Genomic DNA, 27379 nt, shown 5'->3' with positions numbered 1-27379 from the left:
TTTTCACATGTTCATCACACTTTCACTACAATTTATTATAACACTAGCATTCTAAGGAAAAGAAAGGTACAACTGCAAGAGCATTGTCTGATCGTAGCTCTGTGAGTTTGGCCTTTGAACCCATTGGAGAGAACAGGAAGCCCTGGACAATGCTGCATTACTTATTTAGTAACAAACAAGTGGTCAAAGGTATTACAACGTGCATATGTGAGTTCTTTACTTTTAAGAAACCAGCACATACCTCACTTAATAATACATTAAGGCCTATGTAAGGGGCCTTTTGCTTGCTAAAGCATCCGATTTTGCTAAAATCAGGAAAAAGTCCATGGTGTTTGTTGCCGGGAGAAATTAAACATTTTGAAGGGGATGATGGGAAGACAGGCTTGACGAAATCCTTTAGGTTTCTCGAAGTGCATAGGAGACTATCAATACCTCAAATCAATTGGGCCGAAACTGCCCTGATGGAACTCAAGAGGAATGTCTATGAAAAGGGTAATAAACCAGACTGGCTCATAGCTAATGCTCTACATATTGGCCACTAGACACCTTGTATTCATGTCATTTGCGGCAAAGAGGGTAGTAGACATTTAGATAAGAGGGGGAAAGCTGGGGCCTATACACCTAGGAGAGAAGGAATAGAGAAGACCAAACAATTTATCTCTTAACAGTTGACATTCCTAAAATCTTTCCTGAGCAGAGGGAAAAATTAGACTGCTACGTCCCCAAAGAGTAAGTATAGAAAGCTTCCAAAGCATTTAAGGATGAGAGCGTCCCTTAGCCAGACAGCCTTCCAGGCCTATTTTATGAAACTTTTAGATTAGAGCTTGTGTCGCCTATTATTGATTTGTTGAACTTCTTTCTAGGGAAGTTACGGATTCTATGAAATAATCAGTCAAAGGAATTATGCAGATCATATAGACGCATAAACCTTATGAATCAAGATGTTAAAATATTTACAAAAATACAAGGGAGCAGGATCGATGAACTCTAACCTGTGATTGTGCACATGGGCAAAGCTTTGACAACGTAAGAAAAGTATTTCGCCTTATAGACAACACCACATGATGTTCGAATGGTCCAGCTGCCTTGATAACGTTAGATGCAAAAAAGGCATTTGACAGGGTAGACTGGACCTTTCTGAAAGATGTGATGAGGTCTGGATTTGCTGAGTAAATAAACTCATGGATATTCACATGCTATAAAAACCTGATGATGAGGATTAAACTAAATGTGCCTGGGTCTGCTCCAGTGAGGTTATAAAGGGAGTCTAGGCACGGATGCCATCCTATCCCCTACTTTTCTATATTAATATGGACCCATTTACTAAGAGGGTGAAGGAAAATGGGTGATTTGGGGAATTCACTTTCACAGTGAGCAATTTAAAATATCACTGTTCGCAACAATGTACTTTTGTCACTCTTGGATTCCGTAAACTCCTTTAATACATGTACAGACAGAGATTCGAGAATTCTCCAAGGAATCAGGTTTTAAGATTAATAAATAAATAAGAACTAATGGGATTCAATATTAACGAAGAGATTCATACCCATATGTCAGCAAAGGTCCATTTTAAATGGACACGGGACACCCATAAATACTTAAGCGTAAACATTACCAGTAAGTTTGCCAATCTTTATAAAGCCAATTGCCTACCCGTATATAATGCTGTCAGATCGGACTTAGTAGGATGGAAACTCATATACGTGTCTTGGTTTGGTAGAATCAATGTATTAAAAATGAACATATTGCCTCACCTCTTATATCTCTTCCAGGCACTTCTAAGGGCCATATTATTAAGGAACTTGTTGCAATTAGGGAAATATCTTGCTGGGTGTATCTGGGGAGGTATAATTCCAGGATAGCATGAAAGTTAATCACAACCATCTGGTCACAACCAGCAGCGCTTGTGATGGGCTGGGGGGTGCCTAGCCTGCTCGGATTCTACAAGGCCTCTGTTACGCATCCTAGGAGAATGGTCAAACTTCTCTTGATCCAAGCAATTGTGGGACATAGATGGGTAGGAGCAGGAATAGCTCTTGGAAATGTATTTGGCTAAAGCAGGAACACAGACCTCTTTACATTTTTATTAATCCGGCCACGAACACTGCTTTGGAAATATGGTATCGTGGAATATTGAGAAAGAGATTGGTCACACTCCCATCCCCTTAGAATTCCCTATTTGACAACCTGGATTTCACTCCAGGGTTAGATCCTAAAGGATTAGGGACTTAGAGTGTAGGGAATATTTCCAGCTGTTATGTGTTTAGGAATAATATAATCAAATCCTCCCTGGAATTCAAGAAGGAATATAGACTTTAAGAACCTTATAAAACGGAACATCTCCAGTTGAGACACTGGGTTTTACACCGGGAAGTGCTTTTTGGGTCCATTTGAAAGCTAACTAAATTAGAACCATTTCTAAAGGGAATGCTTGGTACGACAGGATTGATATCAGCCCTCTTTTAGGATTCCAATGGAGGGATGCCCTTCCCCATCATCCAAACACATGCAACAATGGGATAGGGATTTGGGATGCTCCCTAACAATAGAAAATTCAGAAAACATCTGGTCCAGAGCTAACAGCTAGATATGTACAATATAATAGGTGGTATCTAGACCCCATCAAACTCCACAAGATTAATCGAATTCCCCCACAGTGCTGGAGGGAATGTGTGAAATAAGGATCTTTTTTCATGTATGGTGTCTATTTTCAGTCCTGGAACCATTTTAGAAAGAGGTGGTGAGCTATATAGGAAACTTACTGAATGTAGCTATCCTGTGGCAACCTAGGGTGATCATTCTGGGCTTACGGATAGACGTTTTACACTGGGCACGCCCATAGTTAAGATGATTGCATCAATGCCGTTGATAGCTAAATTAACTGTTGCAAGGTTTTGGCACAGGAAAAGCCACTAACTATTAATCAATGGTTAAATGAGGTCTGGATGATAATGGCAATTGTGACGAATCGGAGGATGTCGTCCCTTCTCCTCTATGGGGAGACCTTTTCCATGGGACCAGGGTGGTGTGTCCACAGTATAGTAGTCCCTGTGGGTGTCGTGCACCGAGGGAAGATGACATGGGGAGGAACACCCTTATGGGATTGAGGACAACCATGTTCAGAGAACGCTGTATTCCCCAATGTTAGTACATCTAAAACCTTCTCCATTGCTAAATTCTCCTTTCCCTTCTTTTGATAGGGCTAATAACTGTTATTCTCAAGTTAGCCAACCTAATATACTTCACACTGGTAAAATGTCAAGGTATGCTGCATATAGCTCTGTTTCAAGCATTGGGAAACTTAATCTACTTCACAAAACTGAAGCATTAGATAATACAAAGTTTGCTACAACTGACTCTATTGTGTGTACTCGGAGGAAGATGACCAGGAGTCCAAGGATCACTCTGGTGAAGCAGAATGAGCGTTCTAGCTTCTCACCAAATGCGATTGGCCCTAAGCAATTCCATTTTCCAATGCAGGAGTTTAAACACAGGTCAGCAGAGATGATAAAGGGGAGCTGTCCTCCAAGGAGGAATCCGGTGAGCTATGCAGCGGTGAAACAGATGAGAGCCAGCAGAAAGGAAGCCACGAACAGAACAGGAGAACCCGAACACAGTCCATGAAGCAAGGACCGCTCTGACTGCTGCTGAAAAAAAGACTCCGGGCATCCAGAGCACCGGTGACGCATCTATAAGAGAGGAGACACCGCCGGGGAAAAGCAGACATCCACTGAACCGCTGCAGACCGCGATGGAGCCTTGAACGCTACCAGAGACTTAAGAGATGCAGAAGCTGCTCGGGAGACCCTGGTACCAGTCGGGAAGAAGCAAACTGGTACACAGGTTACCCGAGAGGTGCTGGAGGTCCGGGGGAGCATGGGGGTGAAGGCGGAAGCTGGAACAAGAGGGTCTTGAACCCTGGGAAAAAAGTGCGAGTCTTGGACCTGCACCCATATGAGAAACAAACACCAAGTAGTTCTGAATATTACGAGTCTTGGACTTGCACCCAAAGAGGGACAGTCTATGAAAGAACAAATGTTTTGCAGGAGAGTACACTAAGCCGTTGTGAATATTGCGATTCTGTGACCCGCACCCAAAATAAATGAAGAAAACAGTGAAAACTAATCCTATGCTTGGTGGAAGGAGTGTGCCAAGTTGGTGGGATAAACAGGAGAAACATAAGGAACATATTCCTTTGAACTGCTATTGACATTTGTATAAGAAAATCCCGGCCATAGAGGTCCCAAAACGAGAGAAACACTGCAAGAAGGAATATAGGGGAAAGGATTGCGACCCTAACTTTGGAGTCCTTTAGTTTTTAACATTGCTTTATTTTTACCACTTGTGATTACCCGAGAGACTGGGAACTTTTCTTGGTTGTATCTGCAAAGAACAATTTACTTTTGGAAGAGATCATCTTTGCACCGTGGGTTTAATTTATCAGTGTTGGGGAGAGAGGCATTTCATTTTGTTTTAGAAACGACAGTGACAGTCTATATAGTTTTGGACATTCTGACAATTTCCTTAGTTTTCTTTGAGACAGGAAACCCCTCTTAGTTTTAGGAATAGAGAGAAATGTTTCCAACCCTTTTTCATATAATAGGTTTCTGCCCGTACACATGCCATCATTGTGTTCTATCCTTACTTATGCACCCTCACACAATGTAAAGACTGACTGCAAATGTAAGAGACTTTCTAACAGTGTGGCATCCTCTTATATTCTCCTTTCCCCAACAAAACAGAGACCTTACCTTCCCAGAAAGGCTACAACCCTTCAGTTGTTTAGCTCCCAATCGCTTGCACCTATGTATTAGGCCCAATCAGCCTCCCAGATGTATTTTGTATTGCTGCATTATTGGAAATGTAATATGTTTGAGAGATGTGGGTAATTAATGGGAGGGGGTAGATTAAGTGTTCTTTTACTAATGATTTTACAAGTAATTTTTCCAACGACTGTGGTTTCTTGTTGGTTTAATGTAACATGTTCTGGAATATTGTTTGAGATAGATATTTGGAAACTTGTCACACAAACGCTAGATCGGAATCCTATATGCTGCTCGATATGCATTTTTAAAAGGGTTGCACAATATTATGTATATATATATACATATATATATATTTATATTACATGGCCTGCGGTAGCGGCCACGTAGTTATGGTTAAGTTGCTCATCTCATAGGAAGAGCACTTTTGGGTGGCTTATAACTTCGCTCCCCCTGGACGAATCCACACCAAACCTTGCAAAAACAGTATATGGCTCACTCTGAGTTATATTGCAAAGTTTGGTGAGGTTTGGTCCAGGATGGGCAAATATATAGGGCGGAAAAAACTTTGCTCACGCCTACTGCTCAAACCGCTGGATTTATTTCCACCAAATTTGCGTCAGGAGTGGCGGCTTAGCCCGTGCGTTTGTTAATTTGGTGTAAATCCGTCCAGTAGTATTTTTTTGAAATGACCAAAACATAAGAAAAAAACAATTGTGATATCTATGTCCGCTCAGCTGACACATTTCCCTGTTCGCTCCGTGGACAGGACACTGATTGGTTAATCGGCTTGAGTCATGTCCGCGGACACGCAACATGTTCGCTGATTGGCTGAAGTGAGGTGTGAGGTGTGTCACATTGTTTCGATGCGCCTGCCATCTTGGACCCGCGGACAGCGCAGTGGCGAACAAAGGCAAAATGCAATTTTGGGGGGTGTGTTGGTGTGTAAGAGTGCTTGGGGAGTATGAGATGGGTCAAATACTGTATTTGTTTAGGTGGCAGGTACCCCTGATGTGTTCGCCATGTCTGCAGTCATCGCAGCATAATAAATGCACTACTAGCTATTTACTTTAGTATGATGTTGGTTTTGGGTTGTTAGTAGAGCATTGATTGTAATTAACATCCCCTATAAGCATCCCACATGCCACAGTCAAAATGTTTGGTAGCATAGGTGTGTTCTGCTGCGGTGGTTGTGGCCAGGGCCTAGAATCTTGGGTGAATGGGCGAAGGCCATGCACCCAAGACTCTAGGTCCTGGCCACAACCACCGCAGCATAAAACACCCATAGAATCAAACACCCATCAAATATCAAATCAAATATTCACAACCCAAAAGTTTGTTTGGTGTTTCGTTTGTAGAGTTTGTATGTAAGTTTTGGCTAGGCTATGCAGTTAAGATTGTAGAGTTTGTAACAAGGACTGCGTCACTTTGGATTGTGGTGTATGGTTAGATGTTTGCTTGAATGGGTGTGTTATGCAGCAGTGTTTCTGAGTCCATTTATTGTATACTTACTGGTTGAGTTTTTTGTGGTTGTATGCAGTTTTTTCATGATGTGGGTAATTGGACCAGACATTCTTTTTCGATCTCTAAGTAAAAGAAAAGATCATATGTTAGTATAGGTAGTTCATAATGAGTTCTTGCATTGCATAATAGACATTTCTGTATTTTTTTGACCCTCATATTTAGTACTTTACAAGTACTATAGTTCAAACCAGTGAACTGTGCAATTTGCTCAGTTTCTGTGTTTGTTTTCTAAATCAGTGGGTCTGTGGGAAAAAAATTCATGCTGGATAAAAAAACTTCTATGTGTGGTACAATATATTTCTTTCATTGGTTTACTTTTTATTTCTTGTTTCTTTTATTAGTGTTGGGGAGAGTGGCATTTCTTTTTGTTTTATTTTTTGGGGCAGTTGGATACCTGTTGGCGTATTCTAACTGTTTTTTTTTTTTAAATTTATTTTTATTTTCAATAAAACCAAACAAAATAACACACATTACAACTGTTTAGGACGTACATAATCAGCATCAAGCCATCACATTATACAGTATAATTCTCCGTCCTCCCCCCTCCCACCCCACAAACTAGAGCCGGCACACTCATGTCATCTACAGGAGCATTATCAGGTATCGCAGTGCTTGTGCACTCATCAGAGTCCTCTGATTCGTTATTGTATTGGTGAGGGTTTGCCATAGAGGTCACCAATTGCCGCCAGGCCAACAAGGGCCCTACTTCCTCCCCCCCCCCTAGTAACCGCTTCAAACCAAACTACGGATTCCGCCTCCGCCCATCTGAGGAGGTCCGTCCACCATAGCTCCACCTTGGGTCTGTGGGCCGCCTTCCAACCCATTGCGATCCTGCGCTTGGCCAGGATGTAGGCTAAATCCTTCATTTTGCTTATGTGCTTTAAATCCCGTGGCCTGGGAAAAATCCTGAGCATGCATGGCCAAGCTGATCCCACGTCCAGCTCCACTCCCTCACCAGCCAAATTAGTTTTAATCTCATCCCAAAATCTGTGCACCTCCGGGCAAGTCCAGAACATGTGTAGCAGCCCCGCTTCCACCTCCCCACACCTGGGACATTTCTGCGTAGCCAAGCTTCCAAACCTTGCAATTTTCCCGGGAGTCAAATAAGCCCTGTTAGTGACATACAATTGAAGTTGTTGGAGTCTCGCATTCCGGGATACCTTTTTATGGTACCTTTGGGCTCTCTCCCATTGCCCATCTGTCAGGGGTCCTCCTACTTCCTCCTCCCAGTCCTGCCTCAATTGAAGCAGCTCCTTCCCTATCTTTGCTCTTAGAAGCTCGTATATTCTAGATATCTCGTGCCCGCCCTCCGAAACATCATACATCGTTTCTAGGGAGGCATCAGGGTCATCCGCTAGCACTGTCTCCGGCCATCTCTCCCTTACCCGTTTCATGAGCCTAGCATAGGTTATATACTGGCCTCTATGCACCCCTGTCTCTTCTTGCAACCTCTGAAATTCCAATGCCTCCCCTTCCTGCCATATGTCCCCAAGGGTGGCCAGGCCCACCGGTTCCCAATATCTACGGACCGCTTCGAACAGTTGTGAGTCGTGCCTGCATAGTGCCACCAGCGGGGCCTGCTGAGAGAACGGCTCTATGTCACTCATCATTCTCCACATTCTGCGCCAAACCTCCCAGCCCAGCCTCAACAGCCGCCCTCTTCCCACCAGTTTGTTCTTTTCTAACCACACCACTTCATTCAAAAAGTATGGGGCAGAGTCCTCCCGCAGAAGCCTGGCTTCCGCCGAGTCTTCAGTTGACAGCCACCTGGCCACATACAGCAGCTGCCCTGCCAGATAATAAAGCTCAAAATTTGGCAGGCCCATGCCCCCCTTGTCACATGGGTTCTGGAGTTTCCACAGGGCCACTCTGTTCCTGGAGTTAACCCATATGAAGCCCCTGCACACTCTATGAAGTCTCACAAATAGGCTCCTGGGAATCAAAAACGGGACATTCACAAAGAAGTGCAGGGGTCTGGGCAGGACCACCACCTTAAGCAAGGCCACTCTCCCCATCATGGTCAGGGGAAATCTGGACCAAAACACCATGCTGTTCTTGACCCCCTCTATTGCTGTTTCTGTATTATGTTGGTGCTCCGCATCAATCCTGTGGTGAATATTTAATCCCAAATACCTAAATGTCTCAGTCTGCCATGGTATCGGCAGGCTAGGAAGCCTCTGTAACGGAACATTCTTGTATCTACCCAAGAAGAACAGACTAGACTTCCTAGGGTTCACCGATATGCCCGAGAGGGTGGCATATCGGTCCATCACCTCTAGCACATACTGCAAGTTCTTCTCCGGATAGCGCAGATAAAGGAGCATGTCATCTGCGTACAGCGATACCAGGTGTCTACCACTTACTGTACTAATCCCCACCTCCCCGTATTGTTGCCTCAGACATATTGCAAGCGGCTCTAATGCCAGAATGTGTAGCATGGGGGACCAGGGGCATCCCTGTCTGGTCCCCCTGCTGAATTGCCAGGTATCTGAGATTATGGATCCTGTTTTAACTCTCGCCACCGGGGTGCTGTATAACAACTGGACCCACCTGATATACCCAGGTCCCATTCCATATCCCCTCAGGGCTGCTTTCAACCAAGGCCATCGCACCGAGTCAAAGGCTTTGACCGCGTCTAGCGACACAATGACCAGCTCACCCGTATCTTCCTCAGTGTGGTGTAGCCTCCTATGGTTATCTGTGATGTTCCTGCTGGGGACATATCCCGTCTGGTCTGGGTGTATCAGCTTACCGATCACCCTCTTCAGCCTATTGGCCAGCACTGCCGTAAGTATTTTGCTGTCCTGATTCAGCATGGACAAGGGTCTGTAAGACCCACACTCCGCGGCCGGCTTGCCTGATTTTAGGAGTGGGATGATCATCGCCTCGCGAAGGGACAATGGCAGTTCCCCCTGCTCATAGGCCTCGTTGAACATAGCAAGCAGTGGCTGAAGCAGCTCCTGTTTGTATGTCTTGTAAAACTCGCTAGGCAACCCGTCCGTCCCGGGTGCCTTACACGTGGGCAAATGTTGGATCACCACCTCCAGCTCTTCCAAGGTGATAGGGGCATCCAGTTCCGTGCGTTCTAGGTCGTCCAGGGTTGGCAGCTCTATGTCCTCTAACGTGTCCAGTATGTCTTGGCTCCTATCCTCCCCTGCGTCCTCATATAAGTGTCTGTAAAACTTGAGGAACTCCTCGTTCACCCCCTCCTGGGTATTACAGATGCGACCTTCCTCATCCCTTATCTCACTGATCACTGTGCGGGGGGGTCTCACTCTTATACAGCCAGGCCAGCAATCTGCCCGGCTTATTGCCCCCTGCGTGTAGCCTCGCCGTATATTTCTTGTAATTTAGTCTACATAGCCTATCCCAGAGTCCACTGCAGGTTAACTGTAGGTCTTTTATCTTATCGCTATTCTTCCGGGCGGTATCCTCATGTCGTGTGAGGCCCTCCAACTCCCTTTCTTTTGCCTGAAGTTCCCTTTCAATGCCCCCCTGGAGCCCTTTAGATTTCGAAATGGCTACTCCACGCACCACCACCTTGAACGCCTCCCATACTGTTCCAACCGAGTGCACACTGCCCATGTTTATATAAAAATATTCCTCGATGGCCTCCCTCAAGTCCTCCCGGAACCCCTCATCTTGTAATGCCTCAGTCCTAAGTCTCCATGTCGGGATCCGCGCTCTGGGGGGTTGGTGTCGCCACTCCACCACCAAAGGCGAGTGGTCAGATAGTACCCGGGCCTTGTATTCCGCTCCCACCATTTCTCCCGCTATCTCAGCCGCTACGAACACATAATCTAGCCTCGTGTGCAGGTCATGTGGTGCTGCATAGTGCGAGTATTGCCTATCCATTGGATGCAACCTTCTCCACACGTCTTCTAGGCCTAGATCTTTTAGCAATGTCCCCGGTGCTTTGGCCGCCAGCGCCGGCTTCCCCGCTTTGTCGACTGACCTATCCATTTTGGGATTCAGGGTGCAATTAAAGTCCCCTCCCCACACCACCGCACCCCCAACCAGGGGGCTAATTTTGCTGTAAAGGGACCTAAAATAAGCCGCTGTATCATGGTTGGGGGCGTACAGATTTATGATATGCACTTCCCTGTTCTCCAGGAGTCCTGTCACCGCCACCATTCTGCCCTCTGGGTCTACCGTTGAGCTAAGCACCTGGAGCGGCACGTGCAGCGCCACCCAAGTGATAACCCCTCTAGCATACGCAGAATACGTAGCCCCCACAACATGTCCCCTCCATTTTCGCCTGAAAACCTCCTACTTCTCCCTTGTGAGATGAGTCTCCTGCAACAGGGCCACAACAACGTGCATCCTTTTTAGATACAGCATCACTTTGTTACGTTTCAGATAACTGTTAAGGCCCTGTACATTCCAGGTCACAATTCTGAGGTTACCCGATGCCATCTACTCGGTTTGTTCCCAACCCACCTCTCCCTTCAATGCTTCCCTTGATGGTTTGTTTTCCGGCTCTCCCCCTTCCCCCCTCAACAGTTTCCCCCCTCCCTGTTCCCCAACTCCCATCCACTGCACACAACCCAGCACCTCCCCCCACCCTGCCCTACCCCAACAAATGCCCAGCTCCATCCCTGGATCTCAGGCCCACCCGCGTTTGGTCCTGTCCCGTCGCCGAGGACTAGGACCCCGCGGGGCGTCACCGATCTAACAGTGACCTAACTAAGTATATTATTATTGGGTACAAGGGATGCCTCCCAGGAGCTCCAAGTCGTCTATTTTAGGATTGGTGCGTCCAGCGGGTCCAGCCAGTTGATACTACAACACACTCCCACAAGCTTAATACAACTCTATAATCAAGTCCCAATGTCTTGGCCATGTCACCTTAGGTGCCACAGCCATCTGCTACTTATCTCCTGCAGCTCCCATCTGGACATCCGGTTCTTGAGGTCGGCCGTGCATGTCCAGCCAGTCCATTGCCTCGGTCGGCGTCTCGAAAAAAAGGGATCTGTTCTTATAAAACACTTTCAACTTGGCTGTGTAGAGCAACATGTAGCGATGGCCTGCTTCCTTCAGCCTCCTTTTCACTGATCCAAAGTTCATCCTACTACGCTGTATAAGCAGCATATAGTCCGGGTAGGCCGTGATTTTTGCGGAACCCTTTTCGATCGTTCCTCCCCTCCGGAAAAATTCAAAGATCTTCTCCCGATCCTGATAGTTCAGGATCTTTGCGATCAGCGGCCGCGGGGGGGCTCCAGGGGGCGGTCTCCTTGTCAAGGCCCTGTGCGCCCTTTCAACCGCGAACCCCTGGGTCAGCACCCCGCCTGTTATCTCCTGTAAAAGCATGGATTCCACGTATTCTGTGGGGTTTGACCCTTCCATACCTTCCGGCAGGCCCACTATACGGATGTTGTTGCGTCTGGCGCGCCCTTCTGCTTGCTCAGCTCTGTCCGTTGCATGAGGGCATGGAGCTCCTTTCCATGTGTGGCGCACGCCTCCGTGTTCGGGGCCATCTCCTTCTCCAAGGCCCCAGTGCGCTCCGCAATCGTTCGCACGTCCTGACTCAGGAGGTTCACCTCCTCCTGGACCGCTCCGATCTTGAGGTCCAGGCCCTCCTGCAGCTCTTTCATTGCCTGGCCCAACTTAGTCTCCCAGGCCACCTTTAAGTCTGCGACGCTGCCAGCACCTCCTGGATCGTGCCCGGTGTTTCCGCCGTTGCCGTGGGGGTCTCCTTGCCCTCCACTTCTGGGGGCGACCTGGCGTAGGTCTCCATCGTGGACTGTCGGATCCTGGGTCTAACCACTTTAGAGGACATCCTGCTATGTTAACTGGGCGAGGGCCTGCCGTGCCTCCCTCCGCACAAAGGTCCGCGTGGTCATGGACCACTCTCAGCAGGCCAAGCATGTACTTGTATGTACTTGTCTCTTCTCCCGCGCCCAGAGTGGGCCGTCTCCTGCCATGTGCTCGTACCCTCTTGGTGTCGTGGCCCGGTCTCTGTCGTCTTTCTTCCGTGGCCAGTGCTCGAGTGCGCTCACCTATTGGCCGCACTCCCTTTGTTCCCCCTCTTCCGCGATCACAAGGCCATGCCGCCCACAATGCCCAGGCCCAGAGGGGCCGCTTTAAGTGCAGGGGATCAGCAATTGTCTCACGTCGGCCTCAACCACAGGCCTGCGCCGATGTTTCGCTGTGGAAAACTGCAGCCACCACTGCCCGCTCGTTCGCGTCGGCCCCAGGATCCGCGGCCACCTAATTGGTGCGCTGCCACAATGAATCCTCCTGGGTTCCGCCGGCGTTCGATCCGATTACGCCGCGGGCCCAGCGTCGGTTACCAATGTGCTCGATGAGTCTCGGCAATGTACAGTCCATAGGTTGTACCAGCTCCGGGTACGTGTGCCCACAGATGTGCGCCGCCTCAGTGAAGCAACACCGCATTCCGGTCAAGTGCCGCGGTCTGCTTCTAATCGCTGGTCTTGGAGTTCGATGCAGGGGCTTTACAGGACCTTGTGACCCCTGTTGTCCTCTTTGTCTCTGCCGCCATCTTGTTCCACTCGCCGATCCGGGGCTCGCGGCTCGCAGACGAGTATAACTCGGTGTCCTCACCCTCCACTCGCATCAAAGTTTCAGCGAGTGTAGCCATCATCTTCACACGCATGGGCATTATTTTTCAGTGCCGGCCGGTTCCCGTCCATGCACTTCTCCTCCAGGATCATTGTAGGATCAGCAGAGCTCCACGAGAGCATATCCCTTTACATGGCCGTCCAAGCCACGCCCCCCTATTCTAATTGTTTATTTCTTTTTACATTTTAGTGGTATTTATTTATCTGTTTGCTTGTTGCAGAATCTTGGGGCAGTTAGATACATGTTGGCGTATTCTAATTGTGCATAGTTTTGAAGTTGAAGTTTTGCTTATGTTCATACACCGATTAAGTATTACATTTTGGTTTTAAGAATATTAAGTAAACGTTTACAAGATTTGCTGGTAATCTTTGCTTTAGAGTAATGGTACTATTATTACATTCGAACCATCCACAATTCTTTTTTTTATATATGCAGTGTAGTGACCTGCATTGGTTGTGGCTCCTGCGTGGTAGATTATACCTATTGTTGTGAAGGTTTTCTTTCCAAGTGATACTTGACCATGTGTGAATCCAGTCAGTTTACAGTTGCTTTTGGTACCATCTGCATTGTAATGTAAAAGCATTACTATTACTGTATTTGTAAGGTGGAACGATTATCTGAATTGCAGGTAGTACATAATCTGCCATGGTTTGCATTTTGTACAAGTTGCTGAAATGGAATGGATTCACAGTGGATACATGGATACATACACAAAGCGTTCATTAGGGACTTGTTCCTGTGCCACATGGCTGCAGAGAGTGCATGTATGTTTCCACATGTATGAAATCTGGAAGATTTCATTTATAGGTATGTTTTTGTTTTCCAGTACTTGTAGTAAGTACATTAGAAATTCTTGTGGATCTTCCTGTGAATTTATAGTGAATTTGACCATTCCAGCACAGTAGTCCAATTCTTGTCTTATTCCATGAACACTGTAAGTGTTGTCAGGATTGTTGGTTGCATTTCTATGAAGGACTAACATTTGCAAACACAATTGGTCTGTACTGTGTAAGTAAATGTCAATAATTGGTGGCAATTGAAATAGAATATTTATTGCTACATTTGCATAGCAATTTACACCAGTTGTATTTGAAAATTTGAATGTACCTGACAGTTCTGTGTCGAAGTCATTTGTTCGGAGTGTGTGTTGCTTCTTTGCAGAAGCAGTTGAGTTGCTTTGACCAGTAGATTCTTCTTTGGTTATGGTACTTGATGAAGCATTAGTTTCTTTTTTTTCTCTGGAGGAATTGCAGTGAGATCCTGTATCGTTTCAGTTTGAAGTCGTTTTCTTTTACAACGTTTTGCTTTTTGCAGAACAGGATAGGTTTTTAGATGGGGGGGATGTAGAGTGAACACAGTCTATTGTATTCTAGAATGCAAGGAATATTAGCATTTACTTTACTTGCATCAAAGTTGATTAGAAATAGGTCGTCAAGTGTACGTAAGCGTGATAGTGCTACATAGCTCATGCCTTCTTTAAAGACTGTACTACCAATATATCAATGCTTTATCTAGGGTAAGACCTTGTGATTTGTGAATGGTAACTTCGTATTCTAGAGTTAGTGAAAATTGTTCTCTGCGTACATACATGTCTTTGAAAAGAAGGAAGTGGGCTGTTGAGCGTCCTATCCTTTTAACTTCTGATAGTTTATCAAAGAGAATATTGACAAATTGAATGTTGTTGTCACGTGGGTATGTTTGAAAGCAAACAACTGTACCGAGTGCTCCATTAACTAGTCCTTGCTCCACGTCAAGGTTACGTTTAAGCATTACTCTACAGTTTAAAGATAATTTTAATATTTTCTCCAAACCAGCTGTGTTGGAGATAGAGTTTCCTAAAGTATTTAGTGTTGTTGTCGCTTGTTGACACATGGGTAGTGTCATACCATGTACGTCCAGTTTATCTGTGGAGCAAATTTCAATTATTGGTTGCATTTCTTTTTTCAACATTGTTTCATTGAATTTTGAAAGAGTTGGCATCAAGGACATACAATTGACATTTGTGTGTGCTAATTGTTCTATGACATCAGTAGCCCATGAGTTATGGTCATAGAATGCATGGAAGTGCCTGGTTTTTTAATATTGATTGTGATTCTTGAGATAGTACACCAACTCTAATACTTTTTAAAATGTTGGCGTATGTGAGGTCTGCAGACTGGCACATGTTTTCTGTTAATTCTCTGTATTGGAAATGTTGCCAAAGGTTGACATTTCCTATGCTGCCAGGAGTTTTATGACACAGTTTGTGCCCTAAGGTTTTAAAAATAGGTTCACCTTTCACTGGTGTCAATTGAAGAAGATCTCAGAAAACAATAATGTGTTTTCCTCCGAAGAGCTCTTTGTAGTCTGTTTTGAGTATCTCTTGTAATCTGAGGTGAATCAAAGCCAATATTAGGTTGGAGACCATGCTCACCTCATCTATTAGCAGCATTTTCTTTTGTTTAAAAACTCTGCGTAGTTCCATTGCAGCTTCTGTGGAAAGTTTGCAATAGTCTCATTTGTTTTGGTGTTATACTGGAAGGAGTAGTAATCGGTGTAAAGAGACACCGCCTACGTTGTAGGCAGCTAAACCTGTGGGTGCAGTTACAACTGCTGACAGTTTGTTGTTTGTCAATTGTTGGAGGAACTTGCTGATGATTTTGATTAAGAATGTTTTGCCTGAGCCCTTGACCACTTACTTATAGCAGTATGGGTTTGTAGTCTTGGCAGGTACTATTATTATTTTCATGTTGCACACCATGTTCAATTTGTTTTGTTATTTCTTGGAAAATGCTACGCTGCTCATTGTTCAGCTATGATTTCAGTACAGCAAAGCCTTCTGTAGCTTGTTCATATTGACACATGGTGTTTTCTACTTCTGTCATGGTTAACTCTGCCTCATTTGCTATTAGTGGCTGTCCAACTGGTTCTTGGCTTCATGTTACAGAAGGTTGACTACGGTCAGGAGTGTCCACTTCTAGTTGGGCCTGGAGTTCTTCTTCGTGTTGCTGTTCATTGTGCAACATTGTTTGGTACTATGTAAAGTTTATGTCTGTTATAGTGCTTTCATTTGCTTTGAAAGCGTCTTCATAGGAGTCATATGTATCCAGTAACTCTTCTTTTTTTCCATGGTTTAAAAAGTTGTAGCAGGGAAATGTAATACAGTTCTTTATGTTGAGGAGTTTTTAATGACAATTTGATATGATTAATTAAGCTCCATTTGGTAAGTTTCACTAAGCTGCCTTCACAATTTACTACTCTGTATCTACCTTTCTTTTCATCTGGTTTAATATTATTTTTGTATGTGAAGTTTTGGGCTACGTGGTAGAGACACGTGGTTTCCAAAGTGGTACTCCTTTTTGGGTAGTATGTGTCTAGTACATTGTTTTTCAAAATGTCTTGGCTGTTGGGATCATTTTTGGCTATTGTTTCTATGTCCTCATATGATTTGAGAACTCTTTTTCTAGATTTAGCAGGACCAAGACTTAGCCATACTGTATTGTCAGATTTTCCATACAAGGCAGTACCAGTTAAACGGTCTGCAGCTTCATAGCAGCCACATTCTCTATGAGAGAGCATTGTTATGCCTAAGCAGTACAATTTCTGTGATTGTGTTTTGTCAGATGATATGTCATCCCAGAGGTCCTGAAGCTCTGTTTTCTCTGCTTTGGTTAAGTAGGCTGTGACATATCGTGCAACTGCAGTGGAATTGTCTGCAATGTACTGTACATCTATGTTTGAATTCCATAGGAGGGCAATGATTGCATTGTAATCATTGATGTATTTTGATTCTTCTGTTCTTTTAATGTAATATGTGTTCTTAGGTGATTTACCTTTGACACTATGTCTGACTGAAGACATAAAGTTGTTTACTTGACCTGTTGCTGAAACTGGTCTAGGGAAATCAAAGCGGCATTTGGTATAGTATTTCCCTTTCTTTTTATATTTGCGACAGCAATATATCCCACATTTGTGTCTTTGAAATTGTAAAATGTGTGCATGAAGGTCACTATGTGTTGTTTGTGAAGGGATTTCACAAGTGACATATTTTTGGATGAACTGCAAAACAGTGGCATCACTGTCCTGACCAAATTTAGGAGCATCTTTAATCCATTATAGCATGTGGATGTGTGGTGCTCCTCTGGCTTGGTATTCTTTTCTCCAAAAGAAGTGTTGAACTTCTCAGAGGGGTGGAACAGCCTTATTACAAATAAAGTGTAGCATATCAATGAAGCGATGATGGAAATATCTTGATACATTTACAGGATCTAGAGAGCAGAGTTCTCCTGGTGTTTTTATATCTATGTTTGTTTTGTTTTTGTTTGCTGTGCGTAGGAAATTGTGTAAATCTTCCCATGCATATTCTGCAGAACTTAATGTAACAAACCAAGTGGATGGTTAAGGTTTCTTATCATACAGTATACATCTCTGTGACTTCGGAACTAGTATTCTTTTGTACCACACGTGTTTACTAAAAGATTTGTAATACTTGACTGTAAAACCTCATCTTTTTCTTGCACTTTTTGTAATAATTGCGTAGCTGACATATTTTGAAAATGGGTACCTGATTTTAATGTGTGTGCAACTCTGTAGCATAGAGTTGCTAGTTCACTTTCAAAGAGAAGGTGGAATACGTTTTGTCTGAATCTGGGGTCGTCAGAATACATTAGTAAAGAGCTGTTATCTGTGTGGATCTATCATCGTACCTTTCCGCCTTTTCCACTAGGAAAGAGTAGAGGAATGGCCCGTGCTTCTATACTTTTTCCCATATGTTGATTGGAGAAACTTTGGCTTGTCGCATTTGGTACGTTTCCAGTGCATCATCTATAGTGTCTTTAGAGTGTAAAGGATGAATTGTATAATGGTCTAAAATATTGGATTCTGTAGCAGGATTTAGAAGTTGAAATTGACTAGTTTCTGGTGACTCTTGAATTATTTCAATGGTTTCTTTCAGGTTTTCTTCAATATTAATTTTGTTGTGGTATTCATTGTTTTTTAGATATTGCAGGGCTTGTCTAACTTTATGTAAGTCCACGAACTGCTGCCAAAAATGTTTGTCATTTGTTGGTACGCCATTTACTAAGATAAGTAAAGATTGATTTATTGGCTGTTGCACTCCTAGAGTGTGTACATTTTCTTTGAGAGCTAATGGTAAATAAACTACTTTGCCACAAATGCCTTTCACTAATTCAGAGGGAGGCAATTCTGCTATTTTTTGGTTGAAGCGTATTATTGCTTGAAATGGGTGCACTGTTTGAATTATGATGCTCTCATATACATTTAGTTGTTGCAGGGGTTTTGGTAGTGGAAATAATTCCAAGTTATTTGTGATGGCATGTGAAGGTGTTTGGTTGTTGTCAAGTTGTGCAGTGCAGTAATTGCAAAGTATGAAGGGGTCAGTAATTTCGTATTTGTTTTCTGCTATAAGATAGAGAGCTAATTGGAACCATTTGGAATCTTCATTGGCTTCTATTTTGTATGTTATGTCTACAGTTTTTGTGCTACTTTTATAAACAGTCCTGCGGCAACACACACACACACACACACACACACATGGTTTGGTACTTCAGCTGAGGTACTTTTAAACTTTAGTATTTCTTTTTTGTATGTGTTTAATAGAAGGTTGCTATTTGTACAGTAGTTGCTCGTTTGTTGTAAAGCTATTGCGTTTTGTAAGTGGCTTTCACTTCCAGAATATTTTCTCTGGATATGCTCTATTTCTTTGAGTAGTTGTTTGGCTGTACCATTTAGTAGAAGATTGTCATTTAAATTGGCTAGTGATAAAGCTGGACCTTTAGCATAGTAGAGTTTATGGAGCAGATTTCTTATACTTGAATGATGTGTTGATATCATTTTGATGTGATGGAAGGTGCTTTTGCAAATAGGTCCTGAAATGCAGGCTAATGAATGGCCTTGTAGTCCTGTGTATTTGCGCACTGGACAGGCATCCATATTTTGTAGTAGTTTCATCTTGAATTTGTTTTTGCTTTTTACATACTGTTTGTGGAACTGGCGTAAAGATTTGAAAGATTTTTTGGCAATGTTACACATTCATGTGCACGGCCATTTATAGACTGGACGTTTTGGTTCAGTAGAATGGAGGGGTGCAACTGAGTTTTCTGGGGATATTTTTGTGAGCATAGTTTCTTGTTCCATAATGGTGTTATTAAGTTGTTCATACCCTCGTCCACTGCTATATATGGCAATTGGGTTTGTTTGCTTTTGTTTATATTCTTCTTCATTAAAATATGGTTCTGTGCTCGTGGTGTGACTCCATTCACCTCCACAAATGTTTAAGAAGCTATTTTTGTTGATATTCCGTTTATTGAGAAGTCTTTTTTGTAGTTTAGTTGTTAGTTTTGTTAGTGGTTTTGTTCTGTTTAAAACCAAAATAAATAACTTCCTTTTGAGAAGAATTACACTGTCTATGAGAGCTACTAGGATACATTTTCTACAGTAGGTTTTAAGGGTTGTGCATGATTTCTCTCCTGTTTTTATAAGATTCTGAAGGACTGTGTGGTGGAACATTTTTTGTAAAATATGTTTTTTGGTATGATTTCTTGGCACTAGATCAAGATTTATAGGTGCAGTGTTAGCAGTAGTGGTAGCTGAAGACTTGTTAATCACTTTCTGTTTCGTTTTTGAACTTTTTGTACAAAATCTGCTAGAGATGGATGCTTATTTTGGACACTTATTTTGATTTGCTCTACTTCTGTGTCACTTTCTACAGAGTTGCTTTTTTGTAGGCATTCTTTGGGGTCTGTTGGAGAAAAAAAAAGTGTGGGTTGGGCTTGGGCTGTTGTGCTGTGTATGCGTGCTTTGTGCATGAGTGTCTGATTATGATTGTAAGGATGATTGTGGAGGTGTGTGATTGTGCAGTGGCAGCTACATCAAGTTGGGAAGGCTATTCTTGCATTTGCTGCTTTTTAGGAGAGTGGTCTTCACTGCAATTGTAATAGAAATAGGTTGGTGAATATGTGTGTTTATAGCACTTTTGTTAATGTAGACATTGATTTTTTTCTTTTTGTAGTAGTAGTGTTTTCTTATAACTGAGCATAGTATGCACATGCACTTTCCTTTGCCAATGTGCATCCTGTATATTTTACTTAGAATCTGTTAGTTCAATATGTTTTACAAATGAGTATAATAGTAAACGTATAGAGCACACTTGTTTTTTTAATGTTATGTTATTGGATGTTAAGAGATAGAAGAAATAATCATATGCATTTTTTGCTATTTTTACAGGGTAGCTGGCAGAGATTGTACAGAAAAGTATGCAATGTATTCATTTGTGAAGGTGTAGGAAATAAAGCAGAAGTATTTGATATAGAGGCAGTGGTGTTGTTTCAGCTGTGAGTCTTTCTAATGATATTGTCTGTGTGTGTGCTTGAATGAAGATGCATGTACTCATCCTGACTGCGTGTAATTTTATAACACACTAGACAGCCTTTTTCATAATTATACTGTTATTTCTCCCATCTTTTAATATGAATGTATTCCTAGAAGAGCTGTACATGTACTGTGTAGAAAATATTCATACCTGTAGTCTGTGTTCATGCATGTCGATGTGCACGAATCCGCAAGTAGAAATCTTGGGGAGTTTTATAGTAGTTGTTGCTGTAGGTCCTTTGCAGTCACAGCCCAATTGTACTGAGAGTGATCAATAGTACATCTAAAGTGCTGATCTGTGATGATAGAGTTAGATGTAGAGTTCTTGGATGTGATTGGTGGATGATTGTGTGACTGCTTAGCAGTAGCCAATGAGGAAATGGTGCAGAGAGTGAAGTGGAAAGGGTAGAAGGGCTGCCCCAGTGTTACGCTCTCCACGGACACCGCGGCTGTCCGTGGACATGGCGCGCCACATCCAGGGTTTCTCAGCAAATCCAGCATGGAAAGGGGACTGTAGGGATCAGCCAATCTGATGTTGAGGTTGTTGTTTGTGTTGAAAGAGGCTGTGTGTAGTGAAGATGGCACAGGTGGAGAAAGACAGGATGTTGGTGGTTGGAGGTATGTTTCTGCATGGTTTGGAGCAGTATGCTAAATGCAGGAATGTGGCAAATAATGTTGCTGTTAAAGGAGTGGAGGTGGTGTGGAGCACTGTGCCTGGTTTCAATGTGCAGGGAATTGTACAAGTTTGTGGAGATATGGGCAGGGTGAACAGTCCACATGTAGTTGTTTTGCACTGTGGTGCTTTGCATTTGGGCTATGTCAGTGCCCCTACTTTGTTGGCAGATTTGGAACACTTGGTTCAGGCAGTAATGAAAATACTTCCAAATGCCAAGGTTATTTTTTCTGGTTTAGTACCTAGGGCAATATGGGACACTAGTTTTGTTTTTTGTCCTCACCAAAATATTGCAAGGTGTGCAATCAACCGAGGCATGTTTGCTTTCATGCTTAGAGCTGGTATGTTCTTTTGTAATAATGAGAACATTGGTTCTGGTAATGTTGTTTATTTTAAAGAAGATGGCATTTCTTTATCTTTTATGGGAAATGCAATGCTGTTTTGGAACATAAGGGTTGCTTTGGAGAAGCTAATGTGAAGATTTGTGGAGAAAAAACCAGAAAATACAAAATAAAAGGTGTTTCTGAAGCATCTGCAAACCCCCCCAAAAAAAAGTCTCTTTTTAGAGCAACCTCAAAGGGGAAATGGCACACACTATTTAAATTTTCATTCCCCATGTTCAGATTTTTCGATTTGTCCGCAGACACCGTGGTTGTCCGCGGACAGCGTGTATTACATATGGGGATTTTGGGGTTGAGAGGCATGCAAATGAGTTTGAGCAGAGCAAGGGGTTGGTTAATAAGGTTTACTGGGTGTGTTGTTTAAGGAGAGAGTTTGTCAGTAGGTATTTTTCCTGAGAGAAGAGCAGATAAGCTATGGCTGTATGTTTCAGAAAGCAGATTTTTTGGATTTTGGGAGATTCGTGGATAAATTGGTTGGAGGAGCATGCAGATCGCTGTGGAGTGGCTCCCCATATTGTATTCCCTCATGTGGAAGTGCACTGGCATGGAGTGCATGGAATGAAGTGGCTGGATTTGGTACCTCTCTGTGCTACTTGGTGAGACAGCATCAACCAGACATTATTATTATTCATTGTGGAGGGAACAGTTTAGGACATGTGTCTGGAATCTTTTTGCAATTTGCAATGAAAGAAGCACTTGGGAAAGTCATGGACATGTATCCAAACTCCAGAGTAATTTTTTCCCATATTGCGCAGAGACAAATGTGGCTGCATTCTTTTTTCATTTGGTCGACAAATGGAGAAAGCAAGGCGTAATGTTAACAAGGCTGTTTGTGCCTTTTTAAGAGATGTTGGTATGTCTTCTTTTCAGAATGAAAACATTGGCTCTCATTACGAGTTTGGCGGTAGTCATGGAGCTATTAGCTCCATGGTTGCCGCCAAACCGGGCTCCTTTACCGGGTTCCCAGAATGGGGAATTACCGGGTCATTCCGAGTACAGAGGGCCCGGTAATTCCTCCCTCTGAGAACCCGGGCCCGGGCCTTCCCCATTCCCTTCTGGTCCCCATAGGGCTCAATGGGGATGGGAGAGGGAGCTAACAACGGGCTAATTACGAGCAGTCCGTTATTTGCTCCCTCTTCCCATCGTGGGACCCGGTAACGACGCCTGGTTTTACGAGGGGACCTCGTAATTTCACAGGACGGGTTTAACGGGTCCGCCTCCATTAGCGGAGCCCGTTAACCCGTTCCGCGAAGGCCGTAATGAGGCCCATTATGTTTTGTAGTACACACATTTTTCGCAGAGATGAAGTACATCTTACTTATGCCGGCAATCTGATTTTTCTGCAAAATATACTAACTGCATTGCGACCTTTTTTGGAATTACAGCAATCCATTTTGCAGTAGGTGTTGGCCATGTGAAGTTTTTGAAACACAAAAAAAACACAAAAAGGCTCGTTTCAGAGCCACCACTTCCTCCCATAGAAAAGTGCAACGGTTCCGATAGGGCAGCACCCCCCAAAAAAATAAAATGTCCCCGGACTTCTAAAAATTGCACAGGGCCCTGCACTATTTATTTGTCACTTCTATTTTTAAACTGTGAAAGGCGGCTCTGAAAAGAGCCTTTTTTTTGGTTTTTGTGGTTTTATATTTTTTTTTTGTTTTTTAAACACAAAAGGAAAGGAGGGGAAAGGAGGGTAAGGAAGGGACACCAACCACGGGGATAAGAAAGGGCAGGTGAAGAGAGGAAGATATAGGGTGGGCCTTATTGAGGTAGGTCGCAGACCTTCTCATGCTCCTTGACCGCAGTCTCGAAAGCACTCTGAAGGTTCTCCCCGCTGCAGAGTACTGCATCGCAGTACATGCACAATATTGTGACCTTCAAAAGGTAAGGGTCAACAGCATCATGAATGGCCTGCGAGGCAGCTGGAGGGATGCGCTGTACCACAGGAGTGTCTCTTGTGGTGACAGGACCGGAAACGGAGGATGCTGTAGAGGAACTCAACCTACTACATTTATCGCAAGGTACAACCTTACGAATAGCCCCATCGTGGAACGACTTTAGGTGTCGCTTCATTGATGTAGTACCATAGCTATACAAACCAGGCTTGGCACGACTCAACACCATGCGGCACTGAGTGCAGATCACCTTGTTCGCACAAGCTTTTGGCTTTCCATCAAGAATGGTAAATAAGCGCCACACCCAAGACTCACGATGAGTGCTAGTAGTAGGGACTTCCACTATCTCATCCTCTTTATTCTCCTCTGTATCCTCACGCCTGTTCCCCTCTGCAGGTCCTTGGGGACGTGGTGGTGGTGGAGGGGTGGGTGTGCTGATGCCAAGGCAGTAGCAGCAGAAGCAATTTGGGATGCCATCTGGAAGGTAATAACAAACAACCAGGAACCAAGAACATATACAGTTTCCACTTCGTATTTATTATTAAATGTAATGTATTTATGTGGTGCTTTTTGAACATGTTTGGTGTTTTTATTGTATGATACAATAATGTAAGATACCCCCTGAGTTTTTGGATAGTGTTGATGGTGACTGCGTCCATCCGCGGACATGCGCACGGTCCACGGACATCAAAATCAGTAGTGGGGACAGGGGGTTCAGTATTTTCTATGTTATATGTATATAAGCTAAGGGAATCTTAGTAAAACATTTATCACATTTATATTATCTATATCTATATTCAGTAAAAAAACTTTGTTAAAGGGACTTTATGGTTAAGTTTCCCTACTAAAAACCTATGAAATTCAGTTTTAAAAAAAGTTGTTAAAGGGACGTTATGGTTCCAAGTAAAACCAAAAAACCCTTGAAATTCACCGGTTATGGTAAGCTAAGCAACCATAACTCGCGCCACCACTGTGCACTGCTAAGACTTACACCCAGGACATCAAAGATGACATCACAAATGTCATTGTTGACATAACCGATGACATCACATGTGCATTTACTTTTCATGAAAAGTCTGTACAAGGGATTCTTATAGTAATGTTGATAAAGTGTGAAGGATTATTGGAATAAATATCATGAGGTAGGTAGTGCATTAAGTAATGCATTGATACGAATACCATTCTATTATCTGGTTCTTTCCAGTATACTAAGCTATTAATGTAGAAACATAGGCATTGTTTGCAATATACATGATGGATGTGCAATATTATTAATCTTACCATGCTGAATAGTAAAATGATGCTTTTTATTACAGTTTTGTCTACTGTGCAACATTTAATAACTAGTTAATAAAACTCACCTACTACATAATTGCATTATTCAAAACAAAATACAAATAGACAAGAACACATACAAAATATGTGCATATACAGGGAAAATGAAGTAAACAACAGTATTACCAGCCAATCTTCATACCCCAACTGATTAACTTTATACACAGAAATGATCGCTCTGCTTCATAGCTACTACTTCGCTATGTATAACTATCATATAATGTGACTGGACCCTAAGGAAAGTAGTGTGCATACAATGTATACAAATATTAGCATGTCCAGAAAAGTAAAGTAATAAAAAAAGGCAGAACTGTAAGAAAGTGTTGATAACCTTACTGATTATGTTTATACACAGAAAGCATTGTTGTTTTCCAAATCTGTGTTTTCGCCTATGTATATGTTTCATATGCTTTGAGTGAACCACAAGTGAATTACTGTAAGAACATATTTGAAGTATAAGTCTACAAATATAGTACTTGAATATTAATTATGAGTATATGAATTTTTAGTTCCTGACTTACTGGCCTAGGTATGTCAGTAAAGGAAAAAAGAGGGAGCCAGACATGCGATGTCATCAGTGATGTCATCAATGACATTTGTGATTTCATCTTTGATGTCCTGGGTGTTAGTCTTAGCAGTGCACGATTGTGGTGCGAGTTATGATTGTTTAGCTTAGCATAACTGGCGAATTTCAAGGGTTTTTCGGTTTTACTTGGAACCATAACGTCCCTTTAACAAAGTTTTTTTTTTACTGAATTTCGTAGGTTTTTAGTAGCGCAACTTAACCATAACGTCCCTTTTAACAAGGTTTTTTTACTGAATATATATATATATACACACACACACACACACATGCGTAGATGAGGTTTAAAAGACTACCACTAATTTTCTCAAACCTTTTACACTTGTTTTCAATGATGCAGGTTGGAGGAATAAAGGATAAGGCCCTTGCTGCTCACCGAGCTGGGTTGAAGAGGATCATAATTCCGAAAAGAAATGAAAAGGATCTGGAAGAGATCCCTGCAAATGTGAGAGGGGATCTGAACTTTGTGATGGCAAGCTCCTTGGAAGAAGTACTAAATGCAGCATTCGACGGTGGATTTTCTGTGGTCACTAGAACAGATCTCTTAAATAGTAAACTCTAAACCTTCTTGATTTCTAAAAAGAAATGGGTGTTTAACCATGCTTCTAGCCACGTTAATTAGCAGAAGAAAAGTACTGCATATTGCATTAAAAAATAAAATGAAAAGAAATGGCAACAAGTCTTTCTATTATTTATTTTAAATACACTTGTCACACAGGAGCACACACTGCCACATTTGCTGCTTCTCTACATCCAATGATATAGACCTAACCTCAAGAACATGTCACTGACCAGGGTAAAGTTAGTGGGCCTCATTACGAGTGTGCCAGTCCGTGAACAATGGTGCTGGTAAACCTACCGGCACCGTTGTTACCAGACCGGCACACTCCGAGTCTGTGGGCAGCTGCCGTCCTGCCCACCAGGCATGACCTGTCGGGCGGGAGCGCAGCCGCCCGCAGACTTTCCGGGAAGCACCAGCACCGTTATCAACGGTGCCGGTGCTTCCATCATCCCCATTGAGTCCTACTGGACTCAATGGGAATGGGGATTAACATTTTTCCAGCGCCTGACTTCCAGGAACACTGGGGTCGTAATACCCCGGTGTTTCCGTGGAGCCAGGTGCCGGAAAAATGCATGAGTCTGGCGGCAGCATGCCGTTTTTTTGCCTGACTCTCAATAAAGTTGCAACATCCCACAGGAGAGAGTCCCATGTTGCATTTTGGCACCATAAGTACAGTATTATAAACATTGATGAACGTACCATGTGGTTATAATGTGTGACCTGCTCATCAGCCATCTGTAATTCGCAGACTTTGTAAGAGCCACTGATTGATTCCCATGTGGAGCAGAGGTGCTCTATAGTTGTGAAAGCTCTAACCAGTTTGATCTCCCATGCTTTACTCTCAAGGATCCACAATTTCTACTGCCCAATAAAGTAAGACTGCGTATTTTCAAAAAGTAAAATTGGGTTTATTTTTTTTAATTTTCATATAGTTTGTTACAAACTTTTCAAAACGAAACATGATACTCAATAACTAAGATTACTTAAAATTATACTAAAAGAACAAAATTCACTAATCCATCTTCCGTTCCTCTAGCGATTCTTGCTATTTCTGTTCAGTCTTTTTATTTGTCAGTGGTATTCACTCCGCTTCCTTCATCTTCTTTTGCAGCTGTTCAAGAAACAGTATAAGTGCTAATGTCACATTTTTCAGATCGCTACTATGCATTCTCACCCACCAGTCTTCTGCGCTATAAGACATGCTTTTGTTCAACTCCTGGCCCAAATAATTTGTTCTTAAACTTCTTAATTTAGGGCAGTAGAGGACCAGATGTTTTAAGGTTTCCTCTTTGCAAAGGCAAAAGCGACATTTTAGATCTTCCACTCGTCTATTTTGTTTTTGTCTTTGAATTTCTTTTGTTTCAAACAGATTCAGTCTAAATTTCAGATATTTTTTTCTTAGACGTTTACACAGAAATAATTCCATGTATTTAGGTATGCTGTTGAGACTCTTTGCTTCTGTAGGAGAGTTTTTCATACATTTATGATTTCCTCTCTTCTCCGATGTTTCAATCCAATCTAGTAGTTCTTTTTTTTTTTAACAGCATTCAGGTTATTTCTTAGGGTCTTTTCATCTGTGTCTAGTTGTTTCAGGGTATCTTTACATGTTTGTCTCCATTTTTGTAGTAATGTCTTGTCTTGTAGTAATGTCTTGTTCGCCTGATTTTTTTGCTCAATCATTACTTCAAATTGCG

At 42.9% G+C, this 27379-nt stretch overlaps 1 protein-coding gene across 1 annotated transcript in view; it reads left to right on the top strand.

Moving 5' to 3' along the window:
• Positions 1–25802, top strand: part of LONP2 (lon peptidase 2, peroxisomal) — a 1695025-nt gene extending 1669223 nt beyond the window's left edge. The window contains exon 15 of the mRNA XM_069607050.1: positions 25464–25802. Coding sequence (XP_069463151.1) covers positions 25464–25685 — 222 coding nt within the window. The 3' untranslated portion in view covers positions 25686–25802. The remainder of the gene's footprint in view (positions 1–25463) is intronic.
• Positions 25803–27379: the final 1577 nt, after the last annotated feature.

This window comes from Ambystoma mexicanum, chromosome 1p, assembly GCF_040938575.1.
Source record: "Ambystoma mexicanum isolate Mex_15411 chromosome 1p, UKY_AmexF1_1, whole genome shotgun sequence".
Classification (NCBI taxonomy): domain Eukaryota; kingdom Metazoa; phylum Chordata; class Amphibia; order Caudata; family Ambystomatidae; genus Ambystoma; species Ambystoma mexicanum.
This window is presented reverse-complemented; position numbering and strand designations above follow the sequence as displayed.